Raw genomic sequence first — 17,271 nt, forward strand, 5'->3', positions numbered from 1 at the left:
AACAGCTGATGATATAGCTAGTTAGAGTCAGATAAGTTTGACTGTTTTTAACTTTCATTTTTAAAAATCCATTATAAATAGCTACATTATGACATCACAATATTTGGCAACACTGGTCAACCAGGAGGGAAGCCACAATTGCTAAAAGTTACAATTCAATATTAACCCTGATACAATCAATAAAGCTGGTGTGACTTTGTGAGGTGAGGCTAGCAGTGGGGCTAACTGTCTTGGAGCAATACGTGAAAACTTCCCAGGTTGAAATAAAGGGCTTTTTCTGTTCTTTCAATTCTGCCAACATTGCATGAATGCAACATTATCATAGTGATGTTGCCAGCTTTGAGACTGACTACATCTGATAGCTCACACTATAACCACAGATTATGTCATTTCTACTCATGTATAAGAAGATTTGTGTATCCAAGTCTGCTTTTTTGAAAGGGATGTTTCACTTTGGACAGAGCCAGGTTAGCTGTTTCTCCTTGCTTTCACTCTTTATAATTAGCTAACACAGTTACCACAGTTACTGACTGCAGCTCTGAACACATAGACATGAGATTGTTATCAGTCTTTTCATCAATTCTGAGAAAGAAAGCATATAAGCATCATTCCCAAAACATTTAGCTTCTCCCTTAAATAAACCAGAAGTGACAGATGCTCAAAATTAAACCTGACTCGGAGGTAAAATATGAATAATTTACGTCAAACTGCTCATATGTGCTGAAGTAATTATCAAGATTTGACAGGACTGTAAAGTAAAGTGCATGTACATGTTAACAGGGACATTAGGCTACTGAACATTCTGAGAAATTCCTGAGTTTAACCTCCAATGATGCACGATGAGGGAGGGAAGCTGACAGGAAGAAAAAGTCAGGATGAGACAGGGAAAGAGAAAGAGAAAGAGAGAGAGAGAAAGAGAAAGAGAGAAAGAAAGAGAAAGCTGCCAGTGCTTTTGTTTTATCACCGGTCCAAAAATACCTGTTGAACAGTATTGCTGAGAAGACAGCCATTGTGTCGTCCATTACAAAAGAAAGAAAAAAATACTTAAAATATCAAGGTATAGACAAGTATGAATAGACAAAAACTTTGCCACCAGACTCTAAGTACAGTCATGTCTCTACTGTTCCTCCGTTGTGCATTTCTCAGTCATTTCCTGACAGAAATCCACTGTTACAGTGGGGCTACATACTTCCTCAGTGGATCCAAGCACCAGTGCACACTCTGGGTTCTCCTGCCCCAGACCAGACACGTCCACCCCTGATCGCCTATCCTCTAGCGCCCCCTGACAGGGACTCATCTCTGACAGACGTGCAGCTTCACTCTGTTGCCGTGACACGCCCTCGTCAGAAGAAGGTGACGGTGGGTTGGATGTGAGGTCGATACTGTCGGAGACAGTGGGCAGCTGGCTGCCCTGCACCTCCCTGCACACTTGCTGGGAGAGGAAGGAGAGGTTCTGCCACAGCTCAGACATACACCCCTTCAGCTGGTTGCGCTCACTCAGCAGCTTGTCCTTCTCACACACCTGAGTTAATAAGATAGAGTGTCATCAGGTCAACATGGCAGAAATACTGTACATTAGGTATATCCAGACTGTCATCACCATAATAATAACAGCATGTTCAAAGATCAAATGTGATCTAAGTTACGCTGTGTTCAGACTATTTGTAGGTCACACCAAGAAAATATTTCTTTGCTTTTCCTACCTCTTTGGGGCCATGACAACATAAAACATGGATTTTTTTTGTCTTATTTACCCTAGATTTTACATTTTACAGACCTCTACCAAATTGGTAGGTTAAGCATGTTTTTTTTAACATGTTAGAGACTCATTCTGTTCAATAAACCCTCTGAGAGTGTACAAGATGAAAAATTTAACTCAACTTCAAAAACGTCACCAGCAGGATCTGTTATGTCAGCAATGTAAATGGTAAATGGACTGTACTTGTTGTTTTTCTTCGTTGGTTGTACACTGGCATGGCCTGTATCTAGCAACCATATTACAATCTGATGGTCTTTTTGTGCCTCATACAAGTGTTAAAGATTGCCCAAAAAGTTTGAGTTGAATAGATTTTGTTTTTGACCAGATATCGCGACACAAAGTGACCTCTACCCAACGTTTGAGCAGACCTACAAAGAGTTTAAAACAAACTAAAAAAAGTGGAAACAGACCCAACTTTTTATTTATATTTTGTGACCATTCCTGTTAGATCTGTAACATGAACACTGTTTCTACTGTGATTTATGATTTTCCATAGTTGTAGTATTATGAGTCACTGTGCAGTGTTTGGTGACTGATGAACCTTTGAACTTGTGAATCTAACTACTCAAACTGAACTTCCTAGATTGTATTTCATGTCTCACTTTTACCTGATAACTGATCTCCAACAAGGTCTAGTTAATTATGACTCTTGTCTGTCACAAGCAAAAGAGGAGCTAGTGTGATGTTGATGTAAAGCCTCAACATTTTGTAGGAAGGAGGTAAGGGTGATTGGATGGGTCCACAACTTTTTGCTTTATTTTAATCATGATAACAATTAATCCTTAACTTAGCAGTTTTAATCATAACAACCAAGGATCTATAACCTTTGTTAGAAGGACTATAGAAAATTAGTTGACCGTGACGTTTTCCTAAAACTAATCAGTGTATCTACACCTAACATTACCTACCTAACCCTACCAAATCTTAATCATACCTTTAGCATATTAATGGTCATAACTGGTTTTATGATGGTCGCTGCTGATAGGGCCATCAGACCAGAAATATGACTCAGGGTTGTTTAAAAGGCAATGAAATGTGTTGTTTAATTTAGAGGACTAGGTAAACCTCCATTTTAAAGGGGACATATGATGCTTTTTGTGATTTTCTGTCATTTATGTACTGTTATAATGTAAGATGATTATGATGAATATGGTAAAAGGTCCAAAACATGAGGTTAACCTTTACACACTCTTCAGGTCAAATTTGTCTTGTTTTGACATGTGACAGCTGTAAGAACACCACAAATGTCTTTTACTCTTTTTCCTAAAGTGGCCCAAAATTCACAAAAATGAAAATATTTTAAAATGTTATATGAATTATTGCCCATTGAGCCTGTTCTGAGTCAAATTTGAGCCGTATCTATTGACATGTGTTGTAGTTAAATTAATAATAGTTTTAATAGGGCGCGCAGGTGGTCGAGCACATGCCACATACGCAGTGGACCCCTGTTCGAATCCTGGCCAGCGGACCTGTACTGCATGTTACACCCCCCTCTCTCTCCCATCAAATAAAGGTGTCTGTGCCTGAACAAAATCTTTAAAAAAAAAAAAAAAAGTTTTAATAAGATAGTAGTTATGAATATTATGATTATTTTTATGATGAAACAGTGAAGACTGATGGCTCTAATGGTTATACAATAAACCCCACACTTCCATAAAGTTCTTGTCATTTTCACTTTACATAAAATACATTTACGTGATTATTGCTATGTTATATTTTCATGTCTTAGGTAAAATAGGACATGATATTGTGTGATACTGTTTTTGGTGTAAAAGCTAAAAAATACACTCTCTCTGCTCTCTGAACATGAATCAAGGTTTAATCACATTTATTGATCAGTCAGATCCACTATTGATGCTTTCTAAACACATCTGTGCTTCAAAATGTGGTATAGACTCTTTCTATGAGGGGATTCTTTGACTGGGTCAAAATTGACCCAGAACATATTGCGAGGGTGTAGAATATGAACAGTATGTAAGAGTTAAAGTATGTAAAAATGCTCCCTGAAAGTCAAAAGCCTTGCCCTCCTCTGAATGCTCCATTTCCAAAGTAACCTGTACTTTCCCATCACACTGGCATCAGAGGGCGTCTGTTCCTGAGCTTTTTGTTACTAAGAAAGTTACATGGGCTGTTTGCGTTGATCATTTGCATATTTCAGGCTACATTAGGCCTACCCTAACATTTGATCTTTGCTGCTATGTTTGACTGGAACAATATGTGTGGGGGTGTCGGTGTTATCTATGGTGTGTGATGGTTAGTCAATCGTACCAGTTTGCGGATCTCGCCCTCCAAGTTCTGGATGCAGTCCAGCTTCCTCTTACGACAGCGCTGGGCGGCGATGCGGTTTTTGCTGCGGCGGCGTATGTCGTGGATGAACTCCAGCTGCTCTGAGGTCAGCTTGTGCATCTTGATGAGGATCTGGAAGTCATTGCGTGGCAGGTTGGTGATCTGGTCCACAGGGAAGGGCAGCTTCACCTAGAAGCACAGCAGGGTTTTACTTTATGTTATGACAATATTTGTTCATCATCAATCTGTGATAGAGATAATGTTTGTGTCATCATGTGATTGATATGGATCTTTGGTGGCACGGTAACAGCTTTATGACAACCAACCAAGCAAACTCATGTTGACAAAGACTATAAGATATGTTTAATTAATAATATTAATGTACATTTCTGTGGGACTTTTGAATGCAGGAGATTTACTTTAAATGAAAAAAGAGAGTATTTAGCATGCAGCATACACACAATTGTGTGTATCCAGAATACTTTATCTTCAAATAAATAAATAAAAACAAAGGAAACTAATTCAAATCATTTTCAGACTTTCATTGTCTTCTGTATGATGCTGGAAATTCTGGACAAACACACATTTTTTTCCCCCATGTTTTTGAAATAGAGTTATCAAACCTGCACACCAGAATATTTCAGGGTTTTGTTGATTCATTTAAAAACATCATATTAAATCATCACATTGAATTTGAACAATACAAAAGAAAATGAACTCTTACTTTTCATTCTCCTCCTACATCATACAGCTCATATACTCTGTTTTCCTTCTGAATACTTTTAAACGGTCAACCCTATCGGCCAGAGGAAGAACAGCAGTTTTCAGCTGAGTAACTAAAGATCTTTGCCTTTTAAGTATGTTAAATATACAGATATAAAAATATATATTTTTAAACCTCCTTTTCAAACTTGAATAGAATCTAACATATCATAGTGCTAACAGTTCAACATAAATGTAATATTACCACCACTGTTCATCAGTAGCATCCAATAATAATAAGTCTGGCGCTGCTAGATGGGTGTAATACAGTGTAATATCCACTAGGTGTCACAATACAGCAACATATGGAGGCCAGCAGCTCTGACACAAAGGGAAAACAGGATGAGCTCTTTGTGTCACATTTAGTCAGTAAAACACCTTTAATATGATCATTTGACTTTGATGGTGCAAAACTTCCCATATGTTTCACTCTTTCTTACTGATGTACTTATTATTTCTTTATTTCTGTGCTGGGTTTGTGTGGGTTATGTCGTAGGCTAAAATATGTTTTTTTGTTGTTTTGTTTATGCTTTCACCTATGTGTGCATCTCGTTCTTTCTTTAGATATCCATTCAATCATTTGCTCTAGTATCTAGTTAATTTTTTTAAAACTTTTGTTAAAATGTGTTTGAATCTTTATTGTATCTCTTGATTCACAGTCCTGTCTTATCAATGCATTCATTTATCCCTCTGTTGATTTGTTTATGTGGTCAACAAAAGTAATATTTCTATTTTTCAAGCATTTCTCATTCATTCCATCAAAGTACTGAATGTTGGATGCTGTACAGTATATGTTGCTTTGTTCCCCCCATGTTATATTGCAGCAGTGTAGGCTCCATCAGAACAGCGTGCTACAGCAGCCAGGCTCTTTTCTTCATACCAGCAATGTTCAGCACAGCACTGCCAGTGTACAACGATGACATCATTCACTTCTCTCACAACAGAGGGAAGGGAAAAGAGAGCAGAGAGAGTGTGTGTGTGTGAGTGGGTAAGTGTGTGCATGGTGTGTTAGATGCCGCCTGTCCTTTACTCCATAGAGGTCTATATATAGCTCCATGACTCTCAGCAGTCACATAATAAGGTTGGAATGACAAAGTGAGCATTGGATGGTCATAAGTCCCTCATCACCAACCCCCCCCCCCCCCCCCCCCCCCCCCTCTCTCTGGTGTTCTGCTTTCCATTTTTAACTATGTGGATTTCCTTTGAGGACACTCTTCACTTGCTTCACTTTGTTTAAAGTGCTTACATCTGTAATGTCATACATACAAATTTTAAAAATAATTGTAAAAACGTACGAGAAAAAAAACAGGGATGTGGAAAGAGCCGAAAGCATCATGTTGTTGGAGACAGCACCCATCAAACGTGGGAGAACTGGAGCAGTTTGCCCAAGAACAGTGGACCAAACTACCAGTGGAGACGTGTAGAAACCTTATTCAGAGTAACACAAAGTGCTTGACTGCAGGTATTGCCTCAAAAGGCTGTGCCACAAAATATATTGTTAATGGTACCAATGTCATCGGCCATTCTATTTTCATTTGTTTGATTGCATTAAATAATATGCTAAGTTGTAAATCAATGTGAAATAAAGAATTATGAATACCACATACTTTTATCAATATATATATTATATTATATATATATAATATATATATTTGTTCAATTGTCAATAAGTAATATCAAAAGCATTACAAGAAAAAAAAGAAGAAAAAAAAACATTGGCCCTGGCTCAACAAACAGGATTACATTTAACCTTGGGTTATCTTGGTCCTGTTGCCATGGTCAGTAATGTCATAGCACAAACCTGCAAGGAACAGTTTTTGTTCAGGCTTCTGGATAAAACATATGAAAAAAAATAAAAAAAATAAAAAAACGAGCCTCCTCAACAATTAACTATGAGGAAAATTTGAGTCAGCATTCTTACAGGATCCAATGTGGACAAAAAATATTGCCTACTACTACCACTATAAATCCATACTTTGTTCTGTCACATTGAAAATATAGTAAATATTTGTACTACAACCAGTATCTCAGACTTTTAATAAACATGTAGGCAGGTTATGATAGTGCCCACCATAAATTATATTTACACTTTTATGTCTTTTTTCTGCTGAAATGACCACAATTCCCATCAGGATTAACAGTCTTATCTATGTAACAGCTTGTTAAATAAGCTGCTCTGGATCTTCTGATGTTTTACGACATGTGTGTTTGTTATAAACTCCACTTCATTCATATGAGAGTGTGAGCATAGAGCTGGATGGGAAAAGAGCACAGTTAACAGAGGTGGTGGTTGTTAACCAGTGTTGTTAGATAAGTTACTGTGGGTCACCAGTGGTGCATTTAGTAAAGATAACTCAAAGAAAGCCTGATGTAGTGAGACAGGGCTCTGTTTTTTTCACCTGTAGGATGCTTGATCAACAAAATAATCAATAATCAATCCAAAATTCAACAATGAGAAGACAAGGGAAATAACTAGGGAAAAAAGCCAAAGTACTGAATGCAAAGAGGGACAGAGAGGGGAGTCTTAGTGAGCTGGCCTAATTGGAAAGGCCAGATCTGGGGTCAGAAATAGCAGATGGTGGAGGAAACATGGACAGGACTCCTTCCACCTGCCTACAGGGCACCCTAGGGTGTGTGTGTATGTGTGTCTACTCTATGGGTATGACAACTGGGTCAGGGTAAAAAAGTGGGACAGTCCACACACACACACACACACACACACACACACACACACACACACACACACACACACAACACACACACACACACACACACACACACACACACACGATGTAGGTGTGTACAAAAGCAACCCATACCTAAAAATTACATTCAAACTGAGTATGAATGTACAAACCTCTACAAAGCCACATGTTTCCCAAAGAGTGTAGGTCAGTAACAATGTAACATTAGAATAACTTGATATCTAAGCAGGGATTCTGCTTCAGATATTGTTGATGTTAATAGTGTCAATGATTGTTAGCTGTTGTTGTAGATATTCAGACTGCTTAAAATATGGCCACACTAAATGATGACATTTAGTCTATTAGCAGGCTCTTTTATTAAAAGTAAGTAGCTGAGTTGGGGAAGCCTCTATAATAAAGAAACAGTTTGTTCTGATACACAATGGCTAATACTGTAGGTACACAGGTCAAAACTAGTTGTAGTTAAGACTGAATAAATGGACTGGGTTTGTAGTTGTAACCCCTGTAAAATAGCTCTCTAATAGCACTTTTCCAATACACAGTTCCAGCTCGACTCGCCTCGACTCGGCTCGCATCGAATCGGTACGGTTCCAGAACAGACCTTTTCCATTACAAAAAAGTACCTACTCAACGTGGGCGGGGTCGTCATAGCACGGGTCCGCTAAACTGCCGTGACTTTGTTTTATACGCGACACAAAACACATAAACAATGGAGGACATTGAGGCAGTGGTGTACTTGCTGCTGTATGAGGCTTTTTGTCACACGTTAAGCAAGAAAATTGAGCCGTATGGCTGTAACTATGGTTGTAACGCTGCTGCCGGTATTTAAAAATGCCAGGTTTGATTCTCATGTGGGACGGCTCATGACTCTTCCAACTTACAACAACTCTTCTGACCAATCAGCGGCCAGCAGTGTGTCGACGTCACATTTTAGTCCCGGCTTGGCTCGCTTGGAACCTCACCAGAGCAGGTACTAAAAAAGTACCAGGTACCAGGTACTTTCCCTAGTGGAAACGCAAAAAAAACCAAGGCGAGGCGAGGCGAGGCGAGTCGTGCTGGAACTGTGTAGTGGAAAAGCGCCATAAGTGTCTGATCCAGTATGTCTGTTCAGAGTAGCTGGCAACACATTCCAAGTGCTTACTCATGTTCATTGACTCATTCACAGGCCAGAGGCCACCACCACTCAACTCTAATAAAGCTAATATCTTCTGTATGTATGTGTATGTGTGTGTGACGCACACACACACACACACAGAGAGAGAGAAAAAAGAGAGAGAGAGGAGAGAGAGAGGAGAGAGAGAGAGAGAGAGAGAGAGAGAGAGAGAGAGAGAGAGAGAGAGAGAGAGAGAGAGAGAGAGAGAGAGAGAGATCTGGTATAAAAACTCTCCTCACATCTCATCAAATATTGCTATGTGCTAGGCATCACCACGGCAACCATATAGCTCCTTTAACTCAAAGGAGTATGTTGAGGGAAGTGTTTACGTCATTTCTCCCGAGAGAAGAAACTGTCTAAGAATAGTCCCAGCTGTAAATCACACCTCCAATGTGCTCAATAATGTTTCTAACACAAAGAGCTTCAGTAAAGGTTAAAAAGAGGTCAGTTATTGCTCAGATGTGGTTGCTAAACTGGTGAAGTGGTGAAACGCTTGCCATTCATACGCAGTAAAGAGGAGTACATATATAAATTCTAAAAAGCATATAGAATATACACAGTAGTCAATTTATAATTAATAACCAAGAACATTAATTTGATGTTGACCTTTTAGCACTTTCAAATTAAGACTATGGTTCATATTTTAACCACGCAAGGGCAACGACAAGTAGTATGTCTTAGGCACATGGACAGTGTGGGCGTCTCCATGAGCACCTGCTATTTTGGTTCATGTTCATGCAACGTGCAAAAGGGCTGGGTGAAAGTCGTTATTAAATACTCTCTCATCCAGTTACATCACTGCTCTCATAGTTCTGAAACAGCTGTGCCGATCACAGTTCAACATGATAACGAACAGCTCAGCAAAGGGAGAGCTTTTCTTCAGGAATGTCTGGACATGTCAGAGCATCATGACATGAACACACATATCACATATACTATGGCACAGCACTTGTCAGAGGATTTAATGCACAGAATTGATCCTAAAGATGTAATCACCAAAAGAGGCAGTGGATTGAAGTTGCGCTACAAATAGACGTGGCTCTGAGATGTCTGTTTTGACAAGACATCTGTGGCTTTTATTTTAAAATACTAGGTCTGTTCCTAGTTTCCTCCTAACATATACTTGGTTCTAGGGTTAGGATGAGGCATTTAGTTGTGATTGTTAGAATTACGGTTAGGGCTGGGGAATCAATTATGTCATTGAATGTCCTCACTAAGACAGCTATACAAACGTGTGTGTGTGTGTGTGTGTGTGTGTGTGTGTGTGTGTGTGTGTGTGTGTGTGTGTGTGTGTGTGCGTGTGTGTGTGTGTGTGTTAGTGTGTGTGTGCGTGTGTGTGTCAGTCACATGGACTAAACACCTTTACTTAAGTGGTATTTTTCATCCAGGACTTTTACTTGTAATAGAGTATTTTTCTGTTGCTTTTACTGTATTGGTCCTTTTTTAGAAAGTATAATAAAGTACCACACCTACCTCAGGACCAGGCATTCTGGTGACGCTACTTTCACTGTCTCCGTCTGAGAACGAGCATGATTCATCACTGGAGTTGCCACCACTGGCGCCAAATCCCATCTCACTTTTGATCTTGGTGCAACCCTGAGACAAGACGACCTCTCCACTGTGGGAGTTCCTCTGCTCCACCACACCAGCCAGGCAGTGAGACAGTCCAGAGATGGAGCCCGAGTGCGGGGATAAGGAGAAGTCTAACTGTGGCAGGCTGGAAGGTGAGCTCCCACTGCCTGCATCCTCTGGATAAGAGAATGAGGAACGGGAGCTGGAAGTCTGAGTTCGGGGCTCATATGGGGGAGGAGAGTGGGCTGATGTCTTGATGGGAACAGGGCAGCTGGCAGCGAGGCTAGACCTGCCAGAGGAAGGAGCTTCTATGTGCATTAGGGTTGAGACTTTTTCTCTGAACTTCTCTTCCATGTAGGAATGGGCTAACATTTGTTGCTCGCCAGTTGCTGAAGAGAAAATGACACTACGTCTGTCTAGCTCCCCCTCATGTTTAGAGGAGGAGGCTTTGGACAAAGGCCTTTCCATGTTCCTGCCAATGCCAGTCAGCGCTGCTGGTATTACATCTGCAATTCTGGTCTTGAGGCCCACTTGAACCAGAGGTTCTCTCTTATCCCTCTGCTTGTCTTTGACTAGTTCCCTGTAATGGTTGAGGGACAATCTGTTGGTGAGGAGCTGCTGGATGGTGGTGCTGGGAACTCTGCTAAGATCCAGGCCACCTCTCTGAAGGTAGGAACGTAGGCAGGAAGAGGGTGAGCCCCCGCTTGGAGAGTGCTCAGCTGCTTCAGGAACCCCTTCTACCTCTAGCTCCATCTCCAGTACCTCCTCAGTACACAACTCTGGATTGCATCCATTCTTGTCATCTCCTTCTTCCTCGAACACAAAGGGTTCCTCTTTGATCCTGGAAGGAGTAAGAAGAGTTTGTGGAGCAGCACTGCTGTCTGGGAGTTGGCAACTCACCGGGACAACTGAGGTATGGTTGGCAAAAATGACATCATCATCACCATGATGGTTTTCACCGTTGTGCTTCTCACTGTTCTGGTACTGGTATTTCCTGTAATTGGGACATTGAGGAAGGTTATCAGGAAGTGATGCAGTGCTTGCTACATGATTGGTTTGCTGCCTGCTGTCTGCAGAGTCATCCAAGGATATTGCCTCAGAAAAGACTGTATCATCAGCTGTGCTGTCATCGCTATAATCCATCTTTCCGTTAATGGCATGTTGGCTGTCATTCTGTAGCTGGGCTTGAAGGAACCGGAAGCAAGAGTCTTCTAAATTGTGAACACCCAGGAAGTCAGCACACAGAATGACCTCATGGATGTTCTCCTGGCTTAAAATCAGCTTGGCTGTGTAGGCAAACTGGAGCAGTGGAGCAAAACCCTTAGCCGTCACCTGTAGAGGAGGGAGAACAAATTTCAGTAAGTAATGTGAATGAACATATTACTTGTTAGTATGTTCAGCATCATCAACAGCAGCTTTAAATATCAGTGGGTGTATAATGTAAAAAAAACAAGATTCAACCTTTCTGTTTTATGGCTGCTCACACAGACAGGGCAATGATTTCAAAATCATGAGCATAACAGCCAAACATCTGTTTACCTACAGATTCTGAAAAATCAAGCCAACATCAACAACTAGTGCTTCCCAAAGTGCTTCCTGATAGAACACCTTATGTATTCTGACATGGCATCATGTTCTGCCCCCTTACAACAAATCCAGACAAACCTACCGTTTTTATGTCACTGTGAATGTTTCAATTATTTTATTATATTGTATAAAAATGGAAAGAATGCATTGTGTGAACCCTAACCCCACTGAATCAATTAAAGCCAAAAACACCCATGATGCTTAATGACACTTGATCATGCTTATCCTGCCTAGTTGAACCAGTCCTCACTATATGTGAAAGTAGAGGTCTTTGTGAAGGCTTTATTATGGCTATTCAAGAGTGTTTCATTGATACTCCACACAGTGGAGCCACAGCTTTATGAAGGTGTTCAGGAATAGTACCAGTTAGTACCAGTAGTTAGGAAGCTGAGACCTCCAGTGCTTTTGTACTGTAAAACTGAAACTAAACAATGTGCTGTATGTAAATGAAGGTTAACAAAAATATTAAAGGCACCTTTCAATGATACCACCACTGCCTACCTAATAATTACCATGGAGATGAGACAATAGAATTGTGTCATACAGTAGTTGGAAGATTCAACCTGAAGATTCATTATAGTCATAACACACAATACTGTTCTTCTTTTACTAAGATCCAGCAATCTTAGTAAAAGAAGAACAGCATTGTGTGTTATGACATCTTTTTTGGGGGGTTGGGGGTGAGGGACTGGTACAGACTGGGAATTACACAAAGAGGTGGTGAGCTTTGAATGGATAAAACTTAGGCAATCAATTAACTGCATTCATAGTCAGTTATTTGTCCACACTCCCTTTAAATGGTCTTGGTCTTCTTGCCTGGATCCTTTTGATTGTTCCCTCTTCTCTCACACCTCTCACCCCTCATCTCCTTCGCTGTCTTCTGGTTCCTTACAGGCAACATGGCTGCTATATTATTTTCATATGTGTGAGTGTGTGTGATGGAGGGGATGTTGAGAGTGTGTGCTGCCGTGCATGCATGTGTTTGCCCTATTTTGCTGTGTATGTATGTGTGTTTACATGAAAATGTATGTGTGTGTATATCGGTGTGCAGTGCGTGTAAGCCTATTTTCAGCTAGCATCAGCAGCTGCTGCATTCTGTGCAAAAACACATCTTTATAGGCACAGAGAGGAGCCAAGAGAAGCTCCACTCCACTATTCTACCAACCTTACTAATGCACACCAGCATAGACAGCGATGATAATCAATCAATACAATGAATATAGTTTAATAGTGTGTAATATAGTGTTCTCCTTCATTTCCTCTTAAGGGACTTTAGGGTTGTTGAAACATGATTAGTATACACCTTATTCTCTATCCTCTTGTTCGGCTCTTCATTTAAGCTTTTTGTTATTTACTCTGAGTCAAATATTTAAACCCAAGAGCCCATGTTTTTATACTTGCTCCTTTACAGCTAATGGAAATATTCTAGATGTCTTGTAATAAATGTATCATGATTCACCCCCATGTGCTGGCTGCATGATCCCAAACATGTTCAGATTGCAAAAACGGTACTGATCAGCCTGAAGACTAAGAAGCCAAGGCACTCAAAATCAACATGTAAAGCAATACACAGATTGTTTTGTTAGATTTAACACAGCTTCAGTCCTGCTCCAGAGTAGAGTGTCTGTTAAAATGCATTCAGCCATAATACAGCTGTGGGCCTCAGATGCTTGTAGCAGTCACTGCCTCAAAGCAGTGGATTTGCTTGTGAGGGGCAAATCTTCTGCATGAAGTTCAACTTTTTGTTTGGCTTAACTCTGACATGCAAATTCACACCACTGATCAACATCACATTGATTTGACAATGCTGACCTTTGAGGGATTGTAAGGATAGAGTGTCTAACATTTCATGTCTCTGGAATATATAAACTGTTAGTTCTGTTAGTTTGAGTGATTTTGATTTGCAGTTTTCTGATTGGCTAGTGCGCTAGCAGTTACCTACAGCAGCTTACCAGCTAGCCCAACCTTTCCAGCTTGTCCAAATAAGCACACACAGTAATTGGTAGTTGGGAAGAAACAGACTTTATAAAAAGGTAAAAATAAGCTTAAGGTCGTCGCTATGTGCTTAAAATGGGAGACAGCCGTGATGACTACAGTTGAATCAGATCAGTTTTGTCAGGAGTGTGTATCCAGTCTGTAATGTGATATTCTTCATTATCCCCTAATACAATCATTCTAAAGCAAAATCAGTGTGATCTACCATGAGATGGAAACGAATAACCTAAAATAACACAAAAGACTAACACTAAAATGTTTGATTTGAAGAGAACCAAGAACACCAGAGTATCACAGTAATACAGCAGTGTCCTATATTCTCTAACTTACAGTTATTTATGAGAGGGTGAGTAAAAGAGCAGCAGAAAGGATGTGGGACATAAAGCCATGCTTAGAATCAGTCGGGGGTGGAGTTTGATTTGGTAAAGTGGTGGAACTTTGCCAGTGATTACTATATAAGGTAATATCACAGAGACATATTAATCAATATGACAGATCTGGGGCATTATATGGTAATGCCAGCCACTGGGATCATGAGCTGTTCCCTAAACAGCATCAGTGGTGAATGGAGGCAGCCATTAACAGGGCAACAACATTAATATTAATGCCCAACACGTTTTCATAAACAGATCAATTTGTATCAGTCCTGCTGTTTCCATCCCAATCTTTTTCTTCTCTTTTAATCTTATTTATCCAATGAAGGTCAAGTATGCTCCGTGCCTTTTTTGTCCAGGTCCTAGGAATCAAAGTCTGATCCAGGACCCAAATGGTGCTGTTTCCAAATTATATACAGCAGAGGTCTTGGGCATCTTTCAACATCATCATTTGAGGCAGAAGGAGAGTATGAACTGTGAAGTGCAAAACAAATGAAACATTTTGCTGCTATTTTCCACTGCAGCAGCTCAGGTATTGGAGGAGCAACATGTTGCTGCCAGTGTCGCTGGTCTATTTAACTCAAATGTATTAAGTTTTGGGCTGTAAAGTCTCAGTGGACTTCAGACTTCAGAATATGTGCATATAGCATGTATAGTGTAATATAGACATTCTGAACGGCCACACTTAAAGGTGGAGTGAAAAGCTGACCATCACAGAGAGAGCAGAGGAAGGGAGGGAGATGTGGAAGACGTTCATAGTGTTGCACTCTGTTGCTCACCTGAAAAGTGAGAGAATTAGTTGTGTCAAGAATGAAAAAAGAGAGAGCTAGTGTGAAAAGGTTAAACCCTGGCTGGCTCCTCTCTCACTTCCACTCAGCTGAACCATCACTGTGTGAATATCACTCATCTATGTCGGAAAGTTACAGAAATGTCCCTGCAGAGGTTGTTGGTAATGGTAATGGTGCTACGCTAGTGAGTATCTTCATTTCTTTTTATAGTGTGTCTGTTAGAGTCAGTCAGCCCTGAAAGTGTTTTATTAGCTCAGTTTAATCTGCAGGAGTTTTCTGCAGCAGAGGAAGTGTCTTCTTATGTTTTCACTGCAGCAACAGACCATTGGACTGAATCATCTGTCAAGCTGCCAATTTCTGCTTTCAAAGATGACAAGGAGCTCAAAAAGGACAAAAAGGCAGAAAAAATGCTGACTGCTGGAGAAAATGATTTTGTCCTGCTTCCGTGAACCTGACCAGAGAGTGTGAGTGACAGGCAACATACACAAATGTGAGATTTACATTCTGCTCATCTTACATTTGGGCCAGAATGTTAATTAGGGCCCGACCGATATAGGATTTTTGGGGCCGATGCCAATACCAATATTAGGGAGTTTAAAAAGTTCTAATATCGATATATTGGCAGAATATGTAAAACCTTACATTTGTTGCAATGTTGTTATCAAACACAAAGATATGTGATGGATGTGGGATATTTTACAGTTTAACCACATTTATTGTATAAAATGACTGAAACAGTAAACTTCACTGGGAATTTAATAATTATAAATGATTATAAATGAAAAAAACACAACAAAAAAATGTATGTACGCATTAAACTTGAATTAATAAAAAGGAAACATATACTTCAAATGCTGCCTATGACTTTTTTTTAAATATCGGTAAATATTGGACAACATGCGGATACCGATATATCTGTGATAAGCCAATATCGGCCGATAATATCAGTTAAGCGATATATTGGTCTGGCTCTAATGTTAATGACTATATTAAATTCCAGTTGACTACTGTGCATTACTTTCTTGATAGAGTGATAGTGTGTGTAAGACAGCTGGAAAGCAATAAAGTGTGTGAGTCCTAATATTTAGTAAATGTCAACATACAGCTGATTGTTCTACCTGTTGTATATTCTAATCTTTCTTGATAAAATATTGAAGGGGTACTCCAGGGATTATATAGTACACTTCCATAAATCTGGGACCAAGAGAAAAAGATTTTTTAAAAAGAAGCTGAGATATTTGGACTGTGTTCTCATTGTGGTCCATTACCTTGTCTGGCAGGTTAATGATGGGCTCTGGTTCTCCTAGTGACCCTTGGTGCACCAGCAGGGCTTGCAGGAAGTAACGACTGCTGGCAGCGAGGACGGCCCTGTGTGCTCGTACCTCCCTGCCCTCCACCAGTATTGTCACATCACACAGGATGCCCTGCCGCCGCTGCTCCTCCAGGCTCAACAGCACATTGGCACAATGGACCTTGGATTCGTACACGTACACAGGCGCTGCCGCCTCACCATCCAGCTCCTCGCCTGCCGACATCACTCCCTCTAGCAACCTGGACAGAGGAAAGAAAAGATGCCATGTCAGCTAGCAGAACAGGTACAATGTTTGCATGAGAACACACAGGCTGCCTTTTCTTTATTTCACACTACAGGAATTCTAGGAGGTCCTAAACTATGTTATGTTGGAAAGGAAGAGATTTCAATGTAGGACGCATTTTTGTGATTGAAATTGGTTGGTTTGGTGAGCTTTGAATGGATAAGACAACTGGCAGCCGGATTGCTACGGAATTTGGGATTATTTGGTATAGTATTCATAGTCCCTGGTCATGATTCCTTATGATTTTAATGACCCCATGATCTTTGTCATGCACCACCATCAGGCTAAAACTTATAAGAACATCACAATCTAATATGCAGATTGCCATGACATCTGCTGATTAGGATTACAATGATAAGAAGGTATTTGAACATTTCAAAGGGGAAGAAAAATAAGACAAATGCAAATGCAGTGCTAAAGAAGAATGAAATTAGAGCAATTTGGAAGTGTTTCAAGTTTGTATTAAATGATGAGGGAGAGCCAGCAAATTGAAGAAAGAGGCTGCCAGAAATGCAAATACTATCCTTGGAATTTATAACCCCTGAACTAGTGTAATGATAAATGTATGAAAGCAGTTTTAATTAACTTACAAAACAACAATGATACACAATGCTTTGAGTGCTCAGAAGTCTAGAAAAGCTTTATATAAGTACAATTCATTTACCATTTACCATTTAACCAATACAATATGTACA

At 40.0% G+C, this 17,271-nt stretch overlaps 1 protein-coding gene across 1 annotated transcript; it reads right to left on the minus strand.

Annotated features, from left to right (window-relative positions):
- Positions 1 to 1,117: 1,117 nt before the first annotated feature.
- Positions 1,118 to 16,516, minus strand: LOC134000477 (transcription regulator protein BACH2-like). The gene is made up of 5 exons (XM_062439816.1): positions 16,250 to 16,516; positions 11,182 to 11,569; positions 10,139 to 11,145; positions 4,028 to 4,234; positions 1,118 to 1,522 (listed from the first exon to the last, which is right to left on the minus strand). Exons 1-5 carry the CDS (start codon positions 16,514 to 16,516, stop codon positions 1,118 to 1,120), a joined length of 2,274 nt encoding a protein of 757 aa, XP_062295800.1.
- Between the last annotated feature and the right edge of the window lie 755 nt (positions 16,517 to 17,271).

The sequence above is a fragment of the Scomber scombrus genome, chromosome 19 (assembly GCF_963691925.1).
Source record: "Scomber scombrus chromosome 19, fScoSco1.1, whole genome shotgun sequence".
Classification (NCBI taxonomy): Eukaryota; Metazoa; Chordata; class Actinopteri; order Scombriformes; family Scombridae; genus Scomber; species Scomber scombrus.

What these genes read in the sequence shown, in the direction of transcription:
- LOC134000477 (XM_062439816.1), bottom strand. Translation starts at nt 16,516, where the DNA reads ATGTCGGCAGGCGAGGAGCTGGATGGTGAGGCGGCAGCGCCTGTGTAC. An exon ending in TCATTAACCTGCCAGACAAG is followed by an intron (nt 11,570 to 16,249) that starts GTAATGGACCAC and finishes CCTCCTCTACAG; the next exon opens with GTGACGGCTAAGGGTTTTGC. An exon ending in CAACGGTGAAAACCATCATG is followed by an intron (nt 11,146 to 11,181) that starts GTGATGATGATG and finishes ACCATACCTCAG; the next exon opens with TTGTCCCGGTGAGTTGCCAA.